The sequence below is a fragment of the Microtus pennsylvanicus genome, chromosome 2, assembly GCF_037038515.1.
Source record: "Microtus pennsylvanicus isolate mMicPen1 chromosome 2, mMicPen1.hap1, whole genome shotgun sequence".
NCBI lineage: Eukaryota > Metazoa > Chordata > Mammalia > Rodentia > Cricetidae > Microtus > Microtus pennsylvanicus.
The window spans coordinates 19,715,217-19,742,703 of record NC_134580.1 but is presented as its reverse complement, the minus strand read 5'-3'; the positions used below and the strand labels follow the sequence as shown (position 1 = coordinate 19,742,703).

General features: G+C 40.1%; 1 protein-coding gene across 3 annotated transcripts in view; it reads left to right on the top strand.

The window, feature by feature from the left end:
- Positions 1-27,487, top strand: part of Slc2a13 (solute carrier family 2 member 13) — a 297,525-nt gene that overhangs the window by 146,389 nt on the left and 123,649 nt on the right. For all 3 annotated transcript variants that reach the window (XR_012909606.1, XR_012909605.1, XM_075960405.1), the window contains exon 4: positions 13,208-13,316. Coding sequence is in view for 1 of the 3 variants with exons in the window: in XM_075960405.1 (XP_075816520.1) it covers positions 13,208-13,316 (109 nt within the window). In the remaining 2 variants the exon portion in view is untranslated. The remainder of the gene's footprint in view (positions 1-13,207; positions 13,317-27,487) is intronic.

Here is a 27,487-nt window from a genome sequence, read left to right as displayed (position 1 = left end):
AGATGCACTGTTCAACACTGCGCGTTATATGCGGTTGTCAAGTGTAGTTTTACTTTCTAACATGTAATATTATTTTTTTAAAAAAATTAGACAGGTTAAAAATAACTTTTATTACTAAGAATGATAGTTTGGGAAAATAGTGTCAGAATACTAGCAGAATGCTAAGATTTTAAAATGACTCATTAAAAATAATGATGATCTCTTTGCTCCAGAATGGCTTTCTCAATACATCCTTTTTCCTCAATAACATAACAATCATATGTTGCTGTTGACATGCCCTGCTAATGTGTCATGCCATTTAATATGCCTAACCATGACGGGATGACAGTTGCACAGTCAGTGACAATCAGTCCGTGTCTGTGGAGCTGTCTCCAGCTCTCAAATCACACTTCATATGGTATATTACAATTTGACCTTAGCTCTACCGGTTCTTCCCATTATCTGGCAAATGAATAATTAAATAAATAACACTACAAATCAAAAAAAAGAATATTTGAAGTTTAACATGTGAAAATTACTGGGGTAGAGAATAAATTTGTGGCCTTGTCATTTGTTTAGGTCTCTTGACTAAGAAAGTATTTTAAAGTATAGAAAGAATTCTTGGTAATAATAAAACAAGCGTTCTGGAAAATGGTATTTCAGTAGTAGTAAGCCCTGTCATTATCTGTTCTTATAGGTGGGGAAAAAAGTATTTACTTTAGCAACCTCGACTACTAATGTGTAGATTAACACAGAGATTGCTTTGGGGCCCTAATTTATAGTGATCTGCCTGTAAGCATGCACTTATAGACAGCGGACCCATTACAGAACCTTGGCAAATCAATGGCTTTGCAGGATTTCAAAATGTATTGGCATCAATGCCAGACTGTGAAGGAATGGCACCACATGGGTTGGATTTATCAATAGCAGCGGTCTATTATTCCAAATAGAAAATGTGCCAGGTAACAGCTTGTAATGACAAATATCATCTGCTCCTGTGGAAGAGGAGAACAGCACGGGTGTGCTCAAGACAGTGGAGCCTGAAATTGATCACAGCATCATCTGGCAGCTTGGGATGCACTCGGATCTCTCCATCCACAGGTTCTCAGTGGTACTAACTCCCTGGAGCAGTTTTCCTCTCCCTTCCTTGCTTCTTCCTAGTCAGTGAGCAAATAGTTATTGACCATTGTCTATATACCTGGCTTGATCCTGCACTAAGTGCAGGGAAGAGTAAAATGATGAAACAAGGACAAAATCTGAACCGAATACCCAATAAAATCCAATATGGACGAGGGATAAGGAACAGAACCTACAAACGAAGTTAACAAGGAGCAAAGAAACAGAAATGACCAGCCATCTGGAATCAGGATAGAGTCCCAGGCAGAATAAACATTTTTAAGGTGAGGTTATAAAAACGTGGTTTGATTTGGTAACACAGATTGCACAACAGTTGTAGTAATAGGAGCAGCGGGGCTGTGTCCCCAACACCCCAGCCGCCTGCTCGGCTAGCTTATGCCCCGAAATAATTACACGGACACTGTATTCTTTTAATCACTGCTTGGCCCTTTAGCTCTAGCCCTTACTGGCTAATTTTGATATCCCGATCAACCCATCTCTAATAATCTGTGAGCACCGGTCTTACCAGGAAGATTCTAGGTCGGAGCGTCATCACATGTGTCTGCCCGGGAGCGGGGCATGGCGTCTCTGCTGAGGCGTCTGCTCCTGAGAGGAGAGCTGTGGAGTCTGAGCTCACTTCCTCTTCCTCCCAGCGTTCTGTTCTGTTTACTCCTCCCACCTATATTCTAACCAATGAGGACCAAGCAGTTTCTTTTTATTTAACCAACGACCTTCCTCCATCAAACAGTTGCCCTGATAGAGGGCAGTGATGTAAAAATAGATTGAAAAGCTAGGTTGGGTGGGCACTGTGCCCCTATGACACATTGCAGTGGACATGTTATCCAGAAAGCTCAGTAGGTTAGAGTCGATTGACTCATGAGCAGATGTGGTGCCAACAGTGTGGCAGTGCCAGGCTGAGCCTGGAGAAGGTAACAGATCGAGAAACTGTGTGAGAAGCCTGTGACTGAATATATAATGTTGCAAGGAACTTTACTGTTTCTGATCCTTCTCATGGGAATCTTTCACTATAGTAGAGATGGGAGGTTGTGGTTGAGCTGATCTTTAAGCACTAAGCTACACTCACACTTTAGGTCATGTGTGCAGTCTCTTGGTCGAGATGGATGAATATCTGATCCAGCAATAGAAAAGAGAGGCACATAGAAGACACAGGTAAAGAACAAGAGTAACTATTTTACAGAGGGTTAGAAATTAAATCTAATTAAAACTTGGCTATTAAAGTTTTGGAAGTAGGAATAGAGAATGATGCTCAAAAGCTATAGTTCTTGAGTTACTAACACTTGGGTAATGAAGGACAAGAACAAGGTTGAAAAAAGAAATGATGACTTGTGCACATGATTGGTAGGACCTTTGCCTTAATCTCAGTATACTATCCATGAAACTCCTAGGTCACTTGTGCCATTGTGACAGACCTTTGACTTCTTTTTTTAAAATTTTATTTATTTATTTATTTATTTATTTATTCAATTATATATATGTCGGGGTGCACATCTGCCACTGCATGTCCATGGCAATTGGAGCATAACTTTCTTTTTTTTATTTTATTTTATTTTTTGTTGTTGCAAAAAAAAAAAATTCTGCCTCCTCCCCGTTTCCCATTTCCCTCCCCCCCACTCCATTCCCCCTCCCTCTCGAGAATGAAGAGCAGTCCAGATTCCCTGCCCTGTGGGAAGTCCAAGGTCCTCCCATTTCTATCCAGGACCAGGAAGGTGAGCATCCAAACAGGCTAGCCAGTTCATGTATTAGGATCGAAACCTAGTGCCATTGTCCTTGGCTTCTCATCAGCCCTCATTGTCCGCCATGTTCAGAAAGTCCGGTTTCATCCCATGCTTATTCAGTCCCAGTCCTGCTGGCCTTGGTGAGCTCCTAATAGATCAGTTCCACTGTCACAGTGGGTGGGTGCACCCCTCGTGGTCCTGACTTCCTTGCTCATGTTCTCCCTCCTTCTGCTCCTCATTTGGATCTTAAGAGCTCAGTCCAGTGCTCCAATTTGGGTCTCTGTCTCTGTCTCGATCCATCCCCAGATGAAGGTTCTAAGGTGATATGCAAGATATTCATCAGTATGGCTACAGGATAGGGTCATTTCAGGTTCCCTCTCCTCAGTTGCTCAAGGTACTAGCCGGGGACATCTCCCTGGACACCTGCAAGCCCCTCTAGAGTCCAGTCTCTTGCCAACCCTAAGATGGCTCCCTTAATTAGGCTATATATTTTTCTGCTCCCGTGTCCACCCTTCCTTTATCCCAACCATCCCATTCCCCCAAGCTCCCCCCATTCTCCCCTTCTCACGTTTTTCACCCCGTTTCCCCTTAGCCCCATGCCACCTCACTCCCAAGTTCCCAGGTTTTGCCCTCAAATCTTGTCTACTTCCCATATCCAGGCGGATGACTATATGTTTTTCTTTGGGTTCAGCTTCTTATTTAGCTTCTCTAGGATCACAAATTATATGTTCAATATCCTTTATTTATGGCTAGAAACCAATTGGTCTGATCTCCAAAATATATAAAGAACTCAAGAAACTAGACTTTAAAATGCTAATTAACCCAATTAAAAGATGGGGCACTGAACTGAACAGAGAATTCTCAACAGAAGAAATTCAAATGGCCAAAAGACACTTAAGGTCATGCTCATCCTCCTTGGTGATCAGGGAAATGCAAATTAAAACAACTTTGAGATACCATCTTACACCTGTCAGAATGGCTAAAATCAAAAACACCAATGATAGCCTTTGCTGGAGAGGTTGTGGAGGAAGGCGTACCCTCATCCATTGCTGGTGGGAATGCAAACTTGTGCAACCTCTTTGGAAATCAGTGTGGCGATTTCTTAGGAAATTCGGGATCAACCTACCCCAAGATCCAGTAATACCACTCTTGGGAATATACCCAAGAGATGCCCTATCATATGACAAAAGCATTTGTTCAACTATGTTCATAGCAGCATTATTTGTAATAGCCAGAACCTGGAAACAACCTAGATGTCCTTCAATGGAAGAATGGATGAAGAAAGTGTGGAATATATACATATTAGAGTACTACTCAGCGGTAAAAAACAATGACTTCGTGAATTTTGCATGCAAATGGATGGAAATAGAAAACACTATCCTGAGTGAGGTATCCCAGACCCAAAAAGATGAGCATGGGATGTACTCACTCATAATTGGTTTCTAGCCTTCTTTGATTTCTAAGTATGATTCCTTTCCTATTGCTACGATCACAAGGGGATTGAGCAAGGTCATCTGAGCTTCATAGAGGTAGGCTCTCCACCTGTGGCAAACATACAAGGGAAGGTAGAAGGGAACAATAGGATGCCCAAGGTAGTATTTAAGTTAGATGTTGTGAATATATCATGGGACATCCCATTAGAGGAAAAACAAAGAGTCCCCTGACAGTAATGAGGGCCTGCTCAGAAACATAAGAATTTGTCATGAGGTCATAGTGTCTCATTTTCCTATTTTCTTCTTGGGAAAAGTTCAACTCTCTGAATGTAGGGATGAAATGGTTAAGGCTGTCTCTCAGAACAGAGGGGGCCAACAGGATGGGGAAGACAGCCTTACATGTTGACATGGGCACAGAGTGTAGTTAGCTTGAAAGTTCTCTGATCTTACAGAGTTCTTATTCAGGATGCTTACACATTGTTCATTTTCACTACCCAGAACATAAGTTGATGCAAATATATCTTTTAAAATATCCTGTAACAATGGCATGAACAATTAGCATACATTCTAGCTTTACTTAATGTTTGTTGTGAACTCAGGAGAACTACTATTATAATCCAGGCAAGGAAGATATAGATGGCCATACTTTATAAGCCCAAATTAGAGTCCTTTATTAGCTAGCAACTGAGATTAGGCTCTTTCTGAAGAGAATGCTTGGCATTGAAGCTCAGGTGTACAGCAGTTATAGAGACAAAAAACAAACAAACAAACAAAAAAAAAACGACATCGTTGGCAGATGTAGGTCAGGGGAACCTAGTAACATTTGTTTTGATAGATCACAATCACAATTGTTTGAGTTATGCTTCTGGGCCATGGTCTGGGTTGGGTAAAGTCTCAAACGTGTTGCCAAAACAGACAGGACTATTCAAGAAATTAGGAGCTTCTTTCAAAAATCTGTCTCCTGAGCAGGTACAAAATAAAGTCAGGGTAAGGTCAGGGAAAGGCTGCGTGACGTTGGCCTCTTGACTGCTTGCCCACTTTGTGCTCAGCTTCCCTCATGTCTGTCACTGCACCTGTGCAGCCTTTGCAAGGAGGATGCTTCTGATGATAACGTGACTGAGCAGGCATGAAAAGACACAGACGGAGGCTGTCAGGATGGTGTCGTATTTAATATCCCTGGTGCTTAATAATCATAACTAATTCTTCTGGCCTCTGCAATGTGCTGATGGATACCTACATGTCAGGATACCATTCTGGACTCCCAAGGGGAATGGAGGAAAGACCGTGAAATGCTCATTGCAGGGCCTGGTCCTCCTTTTTTGACAACGGCTGACAGAAAGAGAATGGCTTTGCCAAGTTGCCATTCTGAGCTGACTGTGCTGTTGGGGGAACTCACTGAATATGATTGAAGCCGAATCACAGGCTCCTAAATTGATGATGAGGAAACTAATGGTTCACATGAATGATGATTTTCTTGCTCTCAACCCAACTATGCTTTCCCCACAGAAGCACCTACATTACAACAAAGAATTTAGTCTGAAAAGTGTCTGTGGTGGGGAACCTTCTCCACCTCAGTTCTTGTAATGTGTTAGTCATAAAATGTCCATTTTCTCTTTTCTTTAGTATGCGACAAAGTCTTCAAGTAAATAGAGTAAACAGGGAGGAATGCAGTGGTGGGCAAAATATTGGAGATGTAAGGGCCATGCATCTCGAAGGGATTCTTCCTCTGTATCCATGACTGAGCTGGTCAGCGCTGCTGGGGCAGTACCCTTGCTGCCGGTTAAGGGGATTGTAGCCTTGGAATGTCACCATCCATACCATTGTGTTGGTCTTCTTTGTACCCCAAATCTTTTCTGTTGGTGAAGTTTTCAGTATTTTTTGAAACCAACTCTATTGAAGTATAAATTATATACAATAAGTAGAACACATTTAAAGCAAGTAAATTGGCAAGTTTCAGCATATGTAAAATACCATCAAACTAGCTGAACAATCAAGAGATTGAAATTCCTTTAACTCCTAAATCCTTTCTGTGATGCTTTTTGAAAACCTTTCCCAATAAGTGACACAAGTCAACTTGGACTAAGAGTAAGGCTGTGTGTGTGTTTGTATCTGTGCAAGTATAAATGTGTATATGTATATATATATATGTGTGTGTGTGTTCATATGTGTATATTCATGTGATTATGTGTGTATGTGTATTGTGTGTTTGCATGAACTTTTATGTCTATGTGTATATTATGTGTCTCTGTGTGTGCTTCTATGTCTATGTGAGTATATGCCATGTGTGTGATAGCCTATAGAAGCCAGAAGAGGATGTTGGATCCCATAGATATGCTTGGTGTGATTATGGGAACTATACTCTGTATTGTGGAAGAACAGCAAATGTTCTTAACCATTGAACCAACTTCTAGCCCTCCAAAAGTTTTAATAAATTATTTCTTATAAACTTTCAGGTCCGACTACTCAAACCCTCTCTGAACTTTGAAGGTTTTATATTTTGGTGTATGTGTCTATTGCTGTAAGATGACATATTTGATGGCATAAAATTATTCCTAATAATTTTATCATTATAATACATTTTAATAATTATATTACATATTGTGATGCATATTGTATAATAATATCATTTATATATATAAGAATATAAAATGAATAATATATCATATATAACTGTCTTATTCTGTTATTATTTTGAGTTTAGTTCTTTTATTCCTGACACTGGCCATTTGTGTCTTCTCTCATTTATTTTCTGCATATTTAGTCTCCAATGGCCTCTGTAACAAATTCCCCAAAGTCGGTAACTGAAAAAGTCTATCACAACCCTCCAGTAACTGGTGTCAAGGAATTGATATCAAGCCAGAGATTCAGGACCAGGGCCCTCTAAGCAACACTGTTCCTGAGTGAGCGCTTTTCTTCCAAGGAAGCTCAGGGTTCAAAACAGGAACAGAGAAACAATGAAAAACATAGACTATTTATCACTATCAGTGAATATACAGAATACGGAAGATCCCAAGTCAGTATGGGAGCTGTTTGAGTAATGCCCTTGAGCTCACGAAACTTCATTGCTTAGGAAAGGGGAGAAAACATTTTGCCCATGGCATTTTTGGGGTGGGTAGAAACCTTCCTTGCAAGAGAGTAAACAAATTCTAAGGGAACAGGGTTCACACCGTGGATAAGTAGGAAAGTCTGTTATATGCAGACGACAAAAGTTGACATTTTGAACTCATGAGATGGCTCACTGGGTAAAGGTCTGACACTCAGCTTGAGTCTGACAACTTGAGTTCAATCTCCAAAACCACATGATAGAAAGAGGGAACCAACTCCTGCCAACAGTTCCCCTGACCCCCTCATGTGTGCCATGGCATGTTGGTGGAGGCTGCTCTTTCCTTTCCAGCTACCCACACCCAAAATAACTACACGGAAACTATATTAATTGTAATACTGTTTGACCAATAGCTTAAACATATTTCTAACTAGCTCTTCTATCTTAAATTTACCCATTTCCATTATTTTGTATTTTACCATGAGGGTCATGGTTTACCGGTAAAGTTTCTAGGTATCTGTCTACTCCTGTGGTGGTGGCTACCTGGCGTCTGTCTGAATCTGCCTATTTCTCTACTCTGCTTGAAATTCTCTCCTGGCTCTATTCTGCCCTGCTAGAGGCCTAAAGCAGCCCCTTTATTAACCAATGGCATACAGAGGGGAATCCCACATCAATGGCTTGAGTATCTACACATACACACAAACATGTATACATACATACAATTCAAAAGTTATTTTCAGAAGTAAAAGTGTACATTTGTTGTTCCCCAGTGCTGTTGGGAACAAGTTGAAAATCAATGTGATTGAACTGAAATGAAGGCCTGCTTAGGCTCTCTCCACAGGCTCTAGGAGGCAGCCTGCTCCTTGATTTCCCCACTTTGATGTCATCCAATGTTTCATAGCCTATGTCTGAGCCAATCAAGTCCCTGTCATTTTCCCTGTCTTGAACATTGTTCTTCCTGTTCAGCTCCACTGAAGACAGACCAGGTAATCCAGTATGATCTCACCTTGAACCAACCTGCACGGACTCTTTGGCCATGAGGGCAGAGCTCAGAATGAGGGTCATTTCAAAGAGATCCCCATTTGGCCTCCACAGTCTGGTTTGAAAGTTTCAGATCTATTAGTCCTTTCCAGAAACCAGATTCTGGCTTTACTGGTTCAGTTCAACTGTCTTCCTCTTTGCTAATTTTAAGTTTTGCTATTATTTTTAGTTTGTGTTTCCTTTGTTTTTGTTTGTTTGTTTCTTAAGTTTGTAGCTAAGGTTTTTAGCTCCATTCCACAAACTTCATATGGTGTGTTTTCACATTCTTTACATTGTTCCTTGATTGTTAGAATCGCCCAAGAACTTCCACTCTAGGTGCCTTTTGGTTGACTTCTGAAAGGCATTATAGTCAAAGAACATTTTCTGGGTAATTTCCAACTAGAGTACCTTTAAATTAATTGAGTGTAGTTTTGGAGATGTGTTTGAAGACATTAAAGCATAGCCGTTTTGTTTTTACTGAAGACTGTGTACAGCCTTTTTCTGGTTCACAATTTAGGGTTTGGAGAGCTGCATCTATATGCACAAGTGCTTTGTAAAGAAACTGTTGAGATATCTGTTTCATTAGGGAGAAAGATTTATTATGCATAAGAGAGTGAAAATATCCAGAAGCATCTGGAAACATCCAGAGAGCAGAGAGGAAAAAAACCCAAAAATGAAAACAAAACAAACCATACCAAACATGGCCAGGACAATCTGTGAGGAAATGGGGAGGGCAGTGTAGATAGCAGAAATAGAGACTAGTGGTTGTTAGGGCACAGCGGGTAAAGAGAGTGGGAATCTGAGATGAGATGGTGGCTACTGTGGGAACTTTGAAATGCATAGCAAGTATTTGTGAGTTGGGACTGCGAGAGCCTAGAGGCCAGCGTGAGCTTTGGTATGCTGATAGGTGCCACAGGTATATATCAATAGAAAGACAGAGAACTGTATGTCCCTTATACCAGAGGCAAGGGAAATACTGCCTTTTGGTGGACACATTTCCTAAGGAATGCTGACTTATCTAACTGCTAAAAGTCCTCCTTATATCCAGTTTGAGCTCATTTCTGGATATATGGCTTCCTGGAACCTACAGCCCCCAAGTTGGGCAGATCATAACCATCTGCAATTCAGGGGATTTGACATTCTTGACTGTGGGCACCCACATACATGGCATACAACCCCACATATGGTATGCACCCACACACATGGTATATACACACACATGGTATACACCCCCACACATGGTATACTCCCCCACACATGGTATACACCCCACACATGGTATACAACCCCATACACAGTATACACCCACACAGGCAGACGCACATACACATAAATAAAAATTAAAATAATTTTTAAACAAAATTCCCATTTCCCAAAATGACCCTCCATAGCAAACAGTTTGTTGATAGAATTCCTGATGTCTTCTGCTTCCCACGGATTTCTTGCCTGTTTCTAAACTGGAGAGTAACTGAGTTATTGTGTTTTTCCTAGTAGATGTGTCGGCCATTATTTCATACATTTTGATACTATTTAGGTTTGGTATGTTCTCCTGATGAACTGATTTTCATCAGACACTGAAATTACTTGTCTTCTGAAACTTACGATTTTTATCTTTTGCCAGATACTATACATTGTTGATCCTTGTTGTAGGATGTTGCATGGAAACCTCTTTCTTCTGGATTTGGCCTGGCTCTGTAGTGCTTTCATGTGGAGAAGTAAAGCTGATGAACCCTTATTCCATCTCAGCTGCTAATGCCAGTCAAAAGCTGAAGGTTTATGCGATACAACTGGGGTCCTTGTGTTCTCAAGTAGTCGGCAGGCTGAGATCCCACCAGTGCACCCATCCTTAGGAAAGGCTGGTCGACTGTCTCTTTTCTCTATGCCATTGAGCCCATGTTAAACCTGTTATATCAGACAAGGAGTATATGCAGCACGTAGTCGGAGATGTTTGAAACGGAAGAACAGAGCAAAGCACACTGATTCCCCAGCCTCTTCGTGACGGCCAATTTGTTTAAAATTAGCTGGTCATGAGCTTTAGCGTTTGTGTGGGGATCTCTGCATTTCAAGACACAAATGTCTGAAACAAACGTGAACTTCTTGAATATACAAATTGTATTTAATTATAAAAGCAAAACAATCATACAGTGAAATAGGACTTGGCATTCTGAATTTTACTGAGAAACAGACAAGAAGTACACTTAAGGGTTTTTTTGCTTGTCTTTTATTCTGCTACCTCTTACCTTCTTGATATAAAGGTTAATGATAGTTTTGATTTATCCAGCCCATTCTGCTTCCCTGGAAAAACTAGGTTTATGGCTTTAACAAAAGGAAATTATTAAACTTGCTTACACATGATCATATGTGTAACTGCTCTGATCAAAACATTAATGAAAAATATCTAGTAGAATAAAGGAATTAGCATTGCTTATTGTTTAGAGAATACAGGAAAAAATTAGAAAATTTAGATTTCTTTTAAAGACCTAGAAAAGAAATACGTACTTGTAGCAGCTCCCACATCATTAATGCTTGACTTTATCTTATTCTTATCCCACTAGCTCTTATGACTTAAATTAACCTGTTTTCTCTTCATCTGTGTTTTGCCTCGGGGCGTTTTACCTTTCTTCCATTCTGTATGTCTTGCTCTGCCAGTGGCTGACTGTTGGCTGCCTGGCCCCGGGCGAGCCCTTCCTTTTCTCCCTGTTCTCGCCTCTCATTCTCTTCTTCTGAACCTAGATTCCTCTTCCTAGTTATTCTCCCCGCCTGTCAGCCCTGCCTATACTCTACTGCTGGCTACAGTCCATTCTGCTTTTTATTAGACTAATCAGGTGCCTTAGGCAGGCAAAGCGACACATCTTTACATCATTAAACTAATTCAGCAGAAACAAATGTAACCCATACTTACATAGTTAAAGTAATATTCCACAACACATGCTAGCCCATCCCCTCATATTAAGGAGTGGCAAACTTTGGTCCTAATTGTTATAATTTTCTCCCTATGACCTTACCTGGCCATCAGTTCATGATGCAATGGAATAGTGGAAGGAGTTACAGCATTTTGAATACCGTTATAGACTTCTTGAACAAGGAAAAGATAGTCTTTGACCTATGGAAACCAAGATAAGTAGACTTTGAGTTGGTTACCATTTAGAATTTACTCCTAATACACAGCGCAAAAGATATTTTACACGAATGTTTTGGCTGTAGGGGAAAGGTCAGTGTTTATAAAGTCTTGTGTGCATCCCTTCTTTGTGAAGTTCACTTACAGATATTTATGTTTGCTCAGAAGTGCACCTTCCTTCCAGAGAGTGATTGATGCATCTTGCAACATTGTCACACCCAGATACCTGACCTTTCCTTGTCTCACACAGTGCCTCTGATACAGCTGATTGTCCTGCATCCTGAGTGAATCGAAGTCATTTTTATGTGTGGCATACGCTCAGTCTACTTTTTAAATGATTTACCCTTTTATTGAGCTCTTAGTGACTATACTGCATGCTCCTCTAGGCTGGTTTGTCATGTCTTGACACAGAAACAGAACTGTTTGCAGTAGGTCAAGTTTTGTGGTTTTAATCATACTCTTGATGAGTCAGAATAGTCTTAGCCCCATAGCGTTTAGTTCTAATTAATACTCTGGCTCGGCATCTCATATTATCATTTATTATTGAGACATTGCACATATTCTTTATCATTTCTGCAATCTAAATATGTGGCTCTCAGAAGATTCCTGAAATAGTGAGATTTACATGGATTTAGTTCCCTTGGCTTATTTGGGGTCTGGTGATGAAGCATGACCTTCGGGGAATGTGCCTTAATTAAATGGTTGGCATCTTGGGAACGACAAGCCATTTTCTCTGACAGCAGAGATGTCCTAGCCCAGCATGGATACCATACACAACACTTGTTAGTGTTTCCAGGGCACTCTGTGGCAAACCTTTTAGAGAGTAAAGCTATATGCCATGACCCAGGCCAGTTACCTTATGAGAGGCCTCGGTGATTTTGATACCACGGCTTTGCAGAACTGATCTAAGATGATAGAAATCCCATTCATATTTTATTACATTTATCTGTGAGTGTGTGTGTACATGTCTGTATGTGTTTGTGTGTGCACACACATGTGTCTATTTGTGCATGGCATAGTGTGCCTCTAGAGGTCAGAGAGCAACTTGCGGACATTATTTCTTTCCTTTTGTCATGTGGGTCCCAAAGGTGAAGCTTAGGTCATCAGATTTAGTGACAAGTGCCTTTACCAGGTAGGGCATCTCAGTAGCCTCTGCTTTATATTTCTGAATTATCAATGAATGGCTCTTGAGGGAAACTCAGTTTTTAAACATTTCCATCCATACATATATTTATGCACAACAGATGTTATTTTTCTTTTATTCTCTTTTGATAATTCTCAGTGTAGCCATAACCAGAATTGATATCAAGCCTAAATTCCTTGAGGTCACTAGAATAGAGCGGGATAAATTTAGTTCCTATTTGTTTGCAATAAATGCTTTTTCAGGTGGTTGTTTTTGCCAGTTATCTTGTAAATGGTCCCATATGGATGCATTTTAAGTCCTTTTTAATTGCCAAGAAAGTAGAAAAACAAAATGCATAATTAATCATTGTAACTAGAAAGAATTCAAGGATGAATAATGTGTGGCAGATTCGGTTCTATGAGTCTAAATATTATGCATGACATGCGGTCATCAGAATTCTCTGCTGCGGCTTTTCCAAATTATGATTAAAAAATACTGTTGGTTTTAGAAGCAAGACATTGTTTTCAGATTTCCGTAAAAGTTGTATTTCAAAATGTCCAATGGTGTTAATTTCACAGAGATTTGCGATGAGATCTAAAAGTAATGGCCGGGTCTTTCTCTCTTTCTTTGTGAAAACAGCTGGACCTGTAATCTGCAGAATGCTGAGTTACGCCCCTACTCGCCGGGCATTAGTTGTGGGATGTGGTTTACAGATGTTCCAGCAGCTCTCGGGCATCAACACCATCATGTACGTATCCTTGGCAGCTTGTTCTTGAAAAGTGTGTGCAGGGTGTGCTTCACAGGGAAGACAGGAGAGAGTGCTCCATGGTTTGTCACTTTTGAATGCAGAGGAACGTCCTCTGGGCATGTCTTATGATTGTTAAAAACTCAGCACTCCAAACCATGAGGTAGTTTTGTGTTTGGTATATTATTGTTAGTATATGTTTTATATAAATTGTAATTATGCCACTGATTCTTTTGTATAATCCAAGCTGACATCTTTTTGAACTTTGTTTATTGTACAGAGTCCCACAGAGCATTTTCATGCAGTCCTGTAATGGTTTTGGAGCACATTCTTTCTCCATAGCCACTACATTCCTTTCTTGACCATGGTCCCTCATATCCCCCTTGTTTCTCAGACAAGTTTGTGCCTACATTCATATAATCTCCATAGATTCGATTTTAAGTACAATTTTATATACAATTTAGGACTCTCAAATGGGAAAATAATGTTATATTTGTCTTTCTGAGACTCACTTAATTCACTTAATATGATAATCTCTTATTGTATCCATTTTCTTGCAAGCATTATAATCTCATTATTCTTATGGCTAAACAAATTCCACTGTATATATAAATGATATTTTCTTTATCCATTCCTCTGTTGATGGACATCTGGGATAGTTCCAAAGCTTAGCTATCGTACACAGTGCAATGTCTTAAACATTGATATAACGCATCTTTGTGATGTATTGACTTAGAGTTTTGGGGAGTGGTGAAGTTGGGTCACATTTTAGGTTTCAGAGAATCCTCTCTGTTGAAGTTTATGGTGACTGGACTAGCGTACATTTCTCCCGGTAATGCACAAGGGTTTTGTTGTCCTCATCCTTAAGAGCCATTTTGTTTTCTTGATGGCTGCCATTCCAGTTATAATGTCAAGAAATGTATTTCCATGGCTAGTGAAGTTAGCTTCTTTTCATGTATACTGGCCATTTGTCTTTCACCTTTTGAGACTTTCTGTTCATTTCAGTCTCCCATTTAATGATGTGATTGTTCATTGTTTTTTAATTTTTTGTTCATTGTCTATGCTAGCACGAGTTAGACAGATATGCAACTCGCAAAGTTTCTGTCTAATTCTGTATGTTCTCTCTGCACCTAAGTCAATTTCATTTGCTGTATGTAAGTTTTTGACATCACTGAGTCACATTTGTCTATTACTTTTTGAGCAACTGGTGCCCTTCCCAAATGCTTGCCTATGCAGATATCCTCAAGTATTTCTATATATTTTCCTCTAGTAGTTTACAGAGAAATGATCACTTGTGTCCTGTCCTTGGGTCTATTTGTGTAATGTGTCATTCATTTACTTGAATACACTGAACCATCCATAAATCTCTGGAATGAAGCTGACTTGATTGTGGTGAAGTTTTGATGTGTTCTTGTGTGCTTTTTCTAAGTATGATATTGGTCATCTTTGCATCAACATTAATCAGAGCATTTGTTATATGATTTTCTTTTTTTTTTTCTGTTATGCCTCATTCTGAATTTGGTACTAGAGTAATTTTGGCATTGTAGAAGGGGTTTAGTACTGTTCTTCTCCCTTTTATTTTATAGAAAAAAATAGCTTTGTAACATTGTTGTCAATTCTTCTTTATAGACATGGTAGAATTTAACAGGGAACATTTTTTAGTTGGGGGACTTATATTCTTCAGTTCTGTTACTTTTAGGTCTGCTTAAATTGTTTGTGTTGTGTTAATTTAATTTCAGTGCATCTAGAAACTCTTTCTTTGCAATTTTCCAATTTAATGAAACATAAGCTTTTAAAATATATACTAATGGTTTTCTGAGTGTTATTGGGTCTGTTGTAATGCCTCCCTTTAGAGTCCTTACTTTGTGAATTTTCGCTTTCTGATTCCTTTGATTATTTGACTAAATATTACTAACCTTGTTTATCTTTTCAAGTCTTTCCCTCATTGATTCCTGTACTGTGTTTAATTTTTTCAGTTCATTAATTTCTGCCCTAATGTTGATTATTTCTTTCCATAGTCTAATTTGGGTTTGGGTTTTTTCTTGTTTTCCTAAGTTCAGAAGGTATATTGTTAATAAATTTATTTAAGAGCTCTGACTTTTGAAATATATAACTATGAACTTCCATCTTGTTGCTACTCTTATTTTACCCTGTAAGGTTTGGAATATCATTTTAATTTTTACCCAATGTTAGGCATTTTTCAGTATTTTTTAATTTCTCTGATCCATGGTTCACTAGTATTTTTCACTCTCCAAATTTGTACATAGTCTATGTGTTTCTTGTTCATTCCTAGCTTTATTCCACCACAATGTCAGGGACAATCTAAGAAATTATTTCAGTTTTCCCATGTATCTCAAGATTTTCTATGCATCCTATGATGTATTCATTTTTAATTCCTATTTTGTATTTTATGTATATAGGTGTTTGCCTGTACGTATGTCTATATACCACTTACAATTATGATACCCACAGAGGCCAGAAGAGTGTGTTAAATACCCTGAAACTACTTTTACAGTTGTGTTTAGCTACCATATGGGTGATGGGAATCAAATCTGAGTCCTCAGAAGACCAGCCAGTCCTCTTTCTTAACTGCTGAGCCTTCTCTGGTACTGCTGGTTAGACCCTCTATGCAAAGTTCACATTATTCAGAGAATGAGAATGGAAGGAAAGTGGATGAGCATTAGGCCAACTGAGAAAAATTTCAAGGTGGGGAAAGTAGCTGGGATGGGAAGGCTGGCAGACTGTCTGAATCTACATATTTTAGAGCAAGAAATAAAAGCAAAAGACAGAGAGAAGAGAAAAAGTAACAAGAGCTAAGGAAAGGAGGAAGAATATATGAATATATGGGTGTAAGAATAATAGAGAGTTCACAATTGTAAACTGGGTAGAGAAACATCAGAACTGCGAACATAGCCAAGCACGGCTGTGTCACACTGCCAGGCATTACGGGAAAGAGCTTATTCCTATCTTTCAGGGCTGTGCATTATCATGAAGTATAAGGTCATTAATAAATGAGCTTATTAGGATCAGTATATGAAGGAGAAGAGATTGTTTGGAAATGCAGGGAAGACAAAAAGGTCCCTATTTACCACTTTAACCATGTATGTGTTGTGGGATAAGTGGACTAAAGATGCAGACCCTTTGGTGTGATTCATTCATTATTAAGAACGGTTTTAGACCTATGCATCCTGCCACAGTATCTGTAAGTTCATATGTCTATCTGTCCTATTGTGTCTGGAAGACAGTTTCCTTGGAGTTGTCCATCACCCTGGGCTCTTACAATCTTCCTGTGTCCTCTAACATATGGATCCTTAAGTGTTGAGGGACTTCGTATGGGTTTTTTTGTTTTGTTTTGTGTGTGTGTGTGTTTTGTTTCATTTTTTTTTGACTTGGTATTTTGGTTTTTCATTTTATGTTTTTTTTGTGTGTGTGTGTGTGTGTGTGTGAGAGAGAGAGAGAGAGAGAGAGAGAGAGAGAGAGAGAGAGAGAGAGAGAGAGAAGAGAGAGAGAGTTCATAAAATTTGGTGTTCATAAAATTTGGTGGGGAGGGAGGTTGAGAGAATGAGGTGGGAAAACATGCTCAAAATATATTGTATGAAAACATTTTAAGTAGACAAAAACAACTGCTTTGGCATGTATGGCTCTATAGGCCAATGGAAACACAAATCAAACACACTCACAGTTAATATAAAGATTCCACCACGTCTCCATAGAGTCATCTCCTAGGTAAAGAATACAGCCATGTTTTCTGAGATACACATCTTGGAAATCCAAATCATAGAAGTTTTCCTTCCAGCTACTTACTGAAGTTAATCAGTGGAACTAATGATTATGTACAGTAAAATTTAATCAAACTGTTTCTATTTGAGACTAATGGTATTATCTTTTAAAGTTGCCTAATATAGTTAAGTAGTTAGTAATAATTTGAGAAGAGTGTAAAGGTTAAAATAATTTTCAGTAATAAAGATTAGTGGGCCTGACAAGTAGAGGCATTTGCTAAGCAAACTTAGTAACAGGGTTGGAGGTCAGGAACCTGTGTACAAGCAGAAGGAGAAAATCACTTCTACCATGTTGGCTATTCACAATATGTACCTTGGCATACATGTGCCCTCCCACCCAGGTAAGCCCCACACAGTTTTTAAATGAACTCAAACAGACATTAGGATCGAGAGTCCTAGTGCATTGCAACCACGTCCTTGGTGAACTTGACATTAATCTGTCACAATTTCACCGCTTTCAGACTGGAACCTCATTGCCAATGATTCCAGTATTCCCTTCTACCAATGTTACTTTCATTTTTCTTGCCTTTATTGACCTAGGAAGGCCCGTCCAGTACCTCATATCCGAGTTTAATCCATATTTATTCTAATCTGCCGTCATTCTGAGACACATCTTTCTTCCTTGGCGGTGTAGCATGGGATTACAGCAAAGCAAGCACCAAACTTTCAAATAATGCAGAGGCAGTGACAGCCCTGTATGAATATGTTAGGTGATTTTCTCACCACAATCTAGTCTGTTTCTCTAAATATCTGTTTCTTAAACTTGACAAGTTTAATGGCACAGAAAACAAAGGAATTGTTGTTCTTCTTCGTCGTCTTCTTTTTTTTTTGTTCTTTTAATGAGCCATTTCTAATTGATGGTCTGTATCTCACATCAGTGTGGTTCTAACTGCTGGATGAAATGCTGTCTTCATCTGCTGACAGTGCCTAGAGCAAACTGTACTGACTACAGTTTCCAATCTTTAAATGTTCATCCTTGTAAATCCTCCATCTTTTCTTAGAGACAAAGGGATATTACCATCTTTCTACGCCTTGTGATTTATGACTGTCATTGGTCTGCTTTATTGACCACCAGCTATCCATGATAAAAGGTACCATAAGCCACAGAACATACTTGAGCCTTAATCCTGAAAAACAGGGATAAGAAAGTAATGATGATTGAAGATAGCCCATATCTACTAGGTGCACAGTAGCTACTGAACTTCTCAAAGATGCTAATAAGATGTCTGTATCCAGCAGCTAGAGATTTGGGCATGAAGACAATATGATAGAATTGGTGGTTATAGCTGTGCTTCTAACATTCCTGTTCAGAACCTGTGCAACTTATAAATGGTGCAGGGATGCCCACAGTGCAGCTTGTCCTTGGTGATAAGTCGGGGACTCTCGTGCTATGTGTTTTCTCTGACCCTTTCTAACCTCAGTGTGTGTGTCTCTGTGTGTATGGGGTGGGGAGCTTGGACATGTGCCGGCATGTATGTGTGCATGTGTGTGTATGTATTTGTGGCTGTGTAATGTGTGTGCATCTGTGCAAGTGTGAATGGATGTATGCATGTGTATAGATGTGTGTTCATGTGTGTAAATTTATGTGTCTGTTTGGGGCACGTGTGGCAGGGTGTGCACTGATTGTACGTGAGTGAATGTGTCCTTTCTCATCACTCTTATGCTTCAGTATATTTCATAAACTTTATTTCCAGTTTAAAATAATTTTTGTATTGTAGCTAAATAATCTAATTTTGTGGGTTTAGTTAGAAATATTAACTGTATTCTCCCTTGTTTTGAATTTTTTATTAATTTCAAGGTTCAGTCTCATGGACATTTGATTATTATAAACTTAAAATTCTACCCCTTCCCCCCTATGGTTTCTGACCTTTAATGAGAAGTAAAGTCGACACTGTTCTTCAGCATTTGAGCACAAGTTTAATAAAATATAGAAGCTGACATTTCTTTTTAGAAGTTATAACTTTATCCTGAAGTCTTTGTGAATTTTAAATTTGAAATATTTTCTTTCTCTCCAGGAAAAGTTCAGAGAAGCCACATGGGGAAATACTGAGCATTCTTGCTCCATTTACAGATACAGTCTTAGTGCTAGGCTGTTTTCTGTTTTTTCTCTCTCATGGGGTGCTTTATCTCCACCCTCTTTGCCTCGTGATTATCCCACCTCAACAAAGCAATACATCCCCTTCTTGAAATAGTCTTTCAGCGCTGGCATTTGTGCATGTCTGCGTTGGTCTGAATATCAATTTAAATAAGCAGTTGTTTGATTTTATCCTAGACCGTATTTTTTCATCTTTAACTCCTTTGAACAGAGGATTCCTTGTTTCTTCAAACTTTAAACAAAATGGTTTAAGTTTGAGAAAAAACTTGTTTTCTAATATTATCTGATTACTTAATAATTTCAAGCATGTATCTGAGTGGACCATTTTTATCTATCCACAGGGAAAAAGAAGACGGGGAATAGAGTGCTGGCTTTCCCGCCATACTAGAGTCGGTGGTATGGCACTCTGTCTCACAAACCAAGGGACGGTTTCATATATCTCAAAAACAAAGGGGAAAGCACAGTACAGACAAATAAAATATAAATATAACAAAGTATAAAACTACCCCTGTGTGATTTATGCTCAGCCCTAGTTATAGTATTGATGATTTTTCACTTTAGAGATTTTATTGATCAAATCAGTAAATGAGCCGCTTGGGCCACAAAGACACAGCATGCTTCTGTGTGAATGTCGGCCTGTGCGGAAGAGGACAGACAGACAGTAGAAAACACAATGTTCTGTCTGGACTTGTTAACAACCTGATTCTTCTAAAAAATTAAAATCTACATTTTGATATGCATATATCAACAGAGCATCAGAACATCTCAAACAATGGAAGATAAGAGGTTTTTTTTTTTTCCTCCTGAAAACACAGAAAATTACTCATGCCCAAAATTTGACCTTTAAATTTGATGGAGGAAAAAATCCTTTGTGGGAAACTCGTTTGGATTCTTTGTCGTGTGTGTGTGTGTGTGTGTGTGTGTGTGTGTGTGTGTGTGTGTGTGTGCATGTGTGTAGAGGGATACACTTGCCTATGCAAATGCTGTTAAAAGACAGCAACTTTTGATTGTGTTGTCTAGTCACATCTTATTGGATGAAATAGCATCTCTCAGCGAACCTGGAGTTTCAGCTGGTCTGGCTAACAGTGAGTCTCCAGAGTCCTGCTGTCTCCATCTTCTGGTGCAAGGGATACAAGCGAATGACACCGTGGCCAGCGGTTTATTTTATGGGTGCTGAGAACAGGAGCTCAGGTCTTCATGTTTGTGCAGCAGCCATGGAACCATTTCCCCAACCCCTTTGTTGTATATTTCAGTCATTCATATTGTACCGCTTCATCTCTTTTTACTCTTCCTTTTCCTAGGGAGAGAAGCCGGGGAATGGAAGTGGGTGGGCAGCTTTTGGCTGCCTTCACAGTTTCTCCACCTACATCAGAAAGACAAACTTCTCCCCTTTTTTTTCAAGAGATGAGTTGAGGCCTTTAGAAAACATTCTGTGGTGATGCAAGAGTTAACAGAAAGCACTTACTATACAATGAGTACCATGTGATACCTGAGTGCGTATTAACTTGACAAGCATCCGCAGAAATGGCAGACGCCCTGCCCCATTTGTGTTTATTACCTCATAACAACAAGCACTTCTACCGCCTTCCGGTAAACTCGGTGTTCTAACTTGTGCTCATAGACGGGCTCTGCCTGCTTAAGCTTCCTGTGGAGAGGGCGAGAGCGTGATTCGTTTGTTTCATCCCCACCCTTTGTCTTACTCAGAATTGAAGCCAGGGCCTTGCACACACTAATCATTTGCTGTACCACTGCGTTATGCTCCAAGCCCCTCTTCTACACACTGTCCAGATAGGGAGCAGGGGCCCTAGCCAATTTAAGTAGCTTCTTCCCATCACACACTGAGATTTACAGGGAAGCGTGATTGTATGGTTCCAGGCTCCCATAGTTACCTTTTAATCTTACAATCCAGAAATCTCAGAGCTGGATTTTTAAAACTGGTGGGAGAGTAGACTGTCAACCGAGGATGCAAATCCAGGATGACTGAATGCTACATTTGGTATCCCTTAGTCGAATTGCTTGGGACCAGGGGTTTTTGTTTCTCACATGTGAATTTTGGGTATGTTCATATATACAATGATACGTCTTAAATGAGTAGGACCCAAAGCTGAACATGAACTTCATCTTCCATACATACCTTAGATATAGCCTACAATTAATTATTTTTGTTATTTTTGGTTTTTTTTAGTTAATTATTTTTGTAATAGTAGCAATTATTTTGACTACAATAGGTTAGTGATATCTAGAATTTCCAACTGGGGAGAAGTTGGTACCCAAAGAGTTGTGGATTTCATAGCATTTCAGATTTCAGGTGTTTGGGATGAGGATATTCAACCACCAATACAGTTGCGTGCATCTCAAGTATCGTTGCAGTCATGGAATTTTTACATTTTCGGACACATTCCTTGTCAAGGCCTTTGCACTGTAACCTGGTCTAGAGCGATGCCAAGCCAGCTTGTTGTCTGAATGAGTCATTTATATTTGTTAATCACATTTAATTAATTTAACTTTTAAAATGAAATATTTCTGGATCTGTTCCAGTCTTGTGTTTATTGTTAACAAGAACTCCTGGTAATTTTTTTTTTAAAAAAAATGCTTCAGTCAAATATGGCCAAAGAAGCACAGCCAGAGGGTGGTAAATGTAGAGAAAACTGAAGGAGAGGAAGAGGAGAATGTTTTCTATAGCCCTGCCTTTTTGTTCTTGATAGGCAGGGAGAATAGGAACCCCCCCCCCAACAAAAAAAAACCAAAACAACAAAAACAAGGGTCCTATCTCCAAATAATGCTCTCACAATAATAGCCAAGGTGAAAAGCACCATTCTTGGTGTTACAGTTGATAATGTCTCCTTATCCCAAGTTTGTAAGACCTACCCCATGTGGTCCTAGAACTTGCTTGCATATTGTCGTGAGGAAAAGCACTCAGGCTCACAAAAGAATGGCTTCACAGTGGAACCACCTGTTACTCCCTGTTTCCTGTGAACATTTCACACACTTGTTCAGGTTATTATAAAAGCAGACCCTAAAACTCACCCTTGGGTGTTGGTGTTTCAGATTCATGACAAGAAGCATCAGGAGGGAAATGGGAAAAGTGGCCCAGGGAATAAAGAAGAAAGGGAAGCAGAGGGTGCGTTGCTTAGCTGGCTATCTCAGCAAACAGCTAGAGTTCGGTCCTACTGCATAGCTGCTAAAGACTGGTATAGAATGGGCTTCAGCATTAGGGGGACCCACAGTCTCCAGTCCCTCAACCAAGTGTTACTCTTGCAGGTCTTAACAGGCAGTCTGTCTACTTCCCTGGCTACTTGCTCATGGGCCCCCAAAACTCAGACTGAGGAGCAGAGAAGCAAAGAAAGTTGAATTAGAAACTGTCAGATTCTGTAGGATTCCTTAGGGGAATTCAGAGGGACCGAGAGCGTGTGTGAAAATGAGCCCTGGGTGAAAAATCCTCGGCTGGCAAACCGTTGCCACCATTAAGCTAACAATATTCCGATGTGAACTTTGTTGCTGCTTTTCATGGTGGTAGCAATGCAGTTCTAGTGGAAGAAGAGGTCAGTGTTTATTGTCCATCATAGAGAAAGTCTGTGATAAACATGGGAGATTCATGACCAGACGTGATAGGAACACATTTTCCTTAGTATATCTCTTTTCCTTCTATAATTCACACAAACTCTCCTGTTACAGGACTCTTAAAAATCTGAGTTAAAGCATTCGTTTTTGTTTTTTTTTTAACCTCACCAAAATGTGCTGTTTTGTTACTGTAGACCCGGAGACCTGTAAACTATCATCCTTGTGATTATAGCATATGTTCTAAGTAGACAAACCTGATTACGGTGCTTATTCAGCAACACAGAGTGCTTCAAAGGAGCTGAAGCCACCCGCACCATGAGAAACAGTGATGGAGCCCACGTAGAGTGAGGCCTCCTGTCTGGATGAAGCACAGCCTTGTCTCCAAACTCACCGGGAAATTTAGAAATCACACCAGTCTGGCCAGTTCTAAGTGGACTTTTAAAAGCACTGTAGCCACTTAGGACAAAAGCAGGAAGCACAGCTGGTCTTGGGGACAGTGGAAACAAGCTCAAGAGGCACTTGCTTAGATGCTGTATCCAGTGACACGGTGCCCTTGCTTTCATGGCTTTGCGCGTGCACTATTATCATGGAGATCTTGGCAAGTGCTCACTCACATCTGGCCACACTGCAGCCGCAACCTTGGAATATTCTTAGTCCAAGAATCTACAATAGAAAGGGACATCTAATACCCAAACTCTAACAAAATCTCCCAGGAAGGTGTGATATGGGATAGTGAACCTTAAGTTTAGATTTTTTTTAAAAAAAATAGCTATTTTATATTTGGGGTTAAATTATAATTGGATAATTTCCCCCTTCCCTTTCCTACCTTCAAACCATCCTTGTTCTTTTTCAGTTGATGGCCTCTTTTTTCAGTAAGTGTTGCCACACACACACACACACACACACACACACTCACTTACTCCTAGATATATAAGTACAACTTGCTCTGTATGTATCATGTTAATTGTATGTGTGTTTCCAGGGCTGACTATTTGGTATTGGATAGCCAGTTGGTGTGCCTTTCCCTGGGAAAGACTATTTCTCCTACTCTCAGTATGGCTTAGTTGTCAGTGGTTCTCAGTGTAGGGTTAAAGCCTCCCAGACTCCCACCTACCTCCTTGTTGGCATATCTATTCCCGTTGTTCTTGTCCAGCCCATGTCTGGGCAGTCATGTTGTTGAGACTTTAATGAGTATAGTTTCTGACATTCCTTGGAGACACAATCTCACAGGAAACTCCTCGTTTCTCTGGTTTTTACAATCTTGCCATCTCCTCGCCCCTCTCTCCACAGCAATCCCTGAGCCTAAGGTGCAGGGATTGTATTATCGTACACCTTTGATAAAATATTCCTGAAGTCCAACTTCTTGGTTCCTTCTTTCTGGGGACTTCTTTGTGGGTTTGTGACTATGCTTCCTGTGCTGGTAGAATTTTAGGGTCCCCACATCGTCAAGCTGTACCTCACTGAGATACATGGTCTAATGACAGGCCATCCACAGCAGAGAGGGAGGGAGCAGTACCTCTTGCTAGAACATCTTCATTTTGGTGAATTTATAGTTTACTAGACAGATTAAAATATATAGAAGTGACTATGAGATAATTCAATTTCCACTTCTCAAGAAACCCTAAGTGCCAGAAGAATAGAAAACTAATAAGGTCTAGTTCAGTGCACAGCTTTAATGTCTTCCTCTTGCAGAAAATTGGGAGCCTGCTCCTCTAGATTCCTGTGCAGATCCTGTTTTTTTCCAATTCTTTGAGGCTCCCCTCCTCTTCCTATTCAGAGGAAGCTTAAGAGATATAATCAGTTACTGAAGGCTCTTTTGAGGGTGGAATTTGACCTCTAGGCATGTTTCCTCCAGAAAGAATTTGTTAACTTTCACATTGTCGTTCAGAGCCCAGGAGTCTGGGCTGCTTTTGGTGCTGGGATGTATCCCTTCTTGTTTCCCTGTTCCCTGCTGCCGTCCTCAGCCAGCTTTCATTCGCTCTTTCACACTGGACTGACATTCTGAGGATCAGCTTGCAGCGAATATTCTCCTTCGGACTTTTAATATGTTCTGTGGACAGCTGGTTTGAGAACAGAGCCGGCAATAAAATAGCTCTGACCTTAGAAGTGGGAATAGAGTCCTGTTGTTGGAATGACCGTAGCTCTGGACATTCATAGTTATTTTTTTTCACTCAGCACCGTCACTTCATTTTTTACAAAATCATCGAGGCTGAACGAATGAAGCTGCCATTCGCCAATGCCTCACTGTCATTCTCTTCTCCTTGCCTTAGGTTGTCATTCTAGAGGTCAGAATGGCTAGAACTCATGCCTCTTCTCCTTCTTTAAACTCTTAATGTCGGTATTACATGGGTAAGATAATATAGCCAGCTGACTTACTGATCTCAATGCATTAATAATAAACTCTAAGTCACCAAGAATGCATTAGCGTCACATTAAGGAAAAAAAAAAGAGAGAACACCACTCTTGGTGTCATATAACCAAGAGGGAGCTCAGATTTGAATTCTCTTCTTCATGCTCCCCAAATAGGAAAAAGGACAAAAGAGGACATGAGTGCTGTTAGCTGTGGTGGCGGAGACTGTTTATTGTAAATGTGAGGGAGAGCATAGTTAGAGGCACAGACATCCGGGAGAGTCCAGAGTGGACATGGCCAGTGGACTGAGCTAAACCATGTGCCAAGAACAGGGAGGGAAGAAGGGAGGGAAAACAAGAAACCAGGAGGTCAAAGGGGCAAAAGGGCCAGGAAGGCAAAGGGACAGGATTATACAGGGAAGGGCAATGCAGTACCTGGGCTGTAGAAGTTTAGGGTAGGGATTGGATTCTGACAGCCAGGACCCTGTAACGAGTAGAGACTGAGGGATGCTGGAAGAACCTAGCAACTGGCATCTGCTTTGGTATCTTAATAGGCATCTCAGCCATTTGTCCTGCTTTGAGACCTAACACCTGAATGCTATCTTGCGTAGCAGGCTTTCTTTCGTACCACCAACCAGCTCCCATATCATGACACAGAGACTTAGTTATGAATGCTCAGCCTTATGTTAATCTGTTTCTCTTTATCTATGTTTTGCCTTGGGGCTTTCTTTCTTCTTACTTTATTTCCTTCCTTCCTTCTTTCTTTCCTTCCTTCTTTCCTTCCTTCCTTCCTTCCTTCCTTCCTTCCTTCCTTCCTTCCTTCCTTCCTTCCTGTACATCTCACTTTCCTGCTGTCTCTGTGTCTGGCTGGCAGCTGCCTGGCTTCTAGCCCTGGGTATGTCCCTCTCTTGTCCCTCATTCTCTTCATACGTCTCCTGGTTTTTTCAGACCTAGATTTCTCCTCCTCTGTATTCTCTCTGCCTGCCAGTCCTGCCTATCCTCCTCCTGCCTAGCTAGTGGCTGTTTAGCATTTTATTAGATCAATCAGGTGCCTTAGACAGGCAGGGTGAAACAAATGCAACCCATCTTTACTTGATTAAGCAAATGCGACATGATCAAATGTAACACCTCTTGACATCATTATCAAATGTAACATGCCTTCACATAATTAAAGTAATATTCCTCAGCATAAACAGATGTAACACATCTTTTCCTAGTTATAATACTCTACACCAGTCTTGTGAGTGCGACCCTGTGTCTATGACTGTATGTGTTTGTCTGCTGTGCAACTGTGTGTGTCAGCAAAGGACATTACTCTCTTCTTTATTGAACAGCATAGAAAGCATCAAATGTGGAAGGAATGAGCAATACTTTATAGAATACCTCAGCAGAGCTTTACAAGAGATTGTCACTCCAATTGATAATGAACAGTATTATATACGGCATTGTTTATCAATCAACATCCAATGTCGTATTCAAATTTTTGCGGTGGGCATTAATTTTAAAAGATTGCTTTCAAGGACACATGCATTTTTCTGGGTCAGGCGTGGAGGAGAACATAATTTAAGATTACAACTAAGTATTAGTTTAGGATGTAAAGGTTGATTACATGGGAAATCCAAGGCTAATAAGGTTGATTGTTACACAGTTTTCTTAAAGGCAGGTGTAACGAATGAGCAGGTACACAGTAGGATGGCGGTCTTAGGTGACCTCAAGGTGTACCAATCAACTTTGACTCTGAGGTCCAGCAAGTGTTCTAGTCTCTTAGAATGTAAGAGGTGTTTTCAGAATGTTACATCACCATAGTTAGCAACGAAGAGGAAATATGTTGTAGCTAACTGTGGAACTGGCTGATAATATCTTAGAAGTACCTGCTTCATGTTTAATGTACCCTAAGGTGACATTTCCTAGAATATTAATAGCTATACTGTGATGTCACGGGGCACCAGGCAGACCTGGACAGAGTCAAACTTCACCTTATTTGCTGATAGGTTAGTTGTACAACTAGAGTAGATGTCTTGTCCATTCTTAAAACTCAGGTTATGTGTAGTTGGGTTGATAGAACGTTTAAGTTTAGGCACAAAGTGACAAGGAACCAACTGCAGTCATGGCAAAGACGTGACTCTTCCCAGGCAGGAAGAACAGCAGTGGGGTATTTAAGAATAGAGGAGAAAACAGAATGAAGCAATGATGGTGACCATGCTGATCGAGGGTGAATGGGAAATGGGAGAAAGGGTCTGTGCTCTGTATAATAATGAGCTGGGTTCTTCTTGACAATTTAAAGAGACTAACTAGCTTCTCTGTGCACAATGACTCAGAAAGGATACAAACCGAAAAGAGAAAAGCAACAGGCCAGTCATCTAGTGCAGGAGAGGAGACAGAGGCAATGT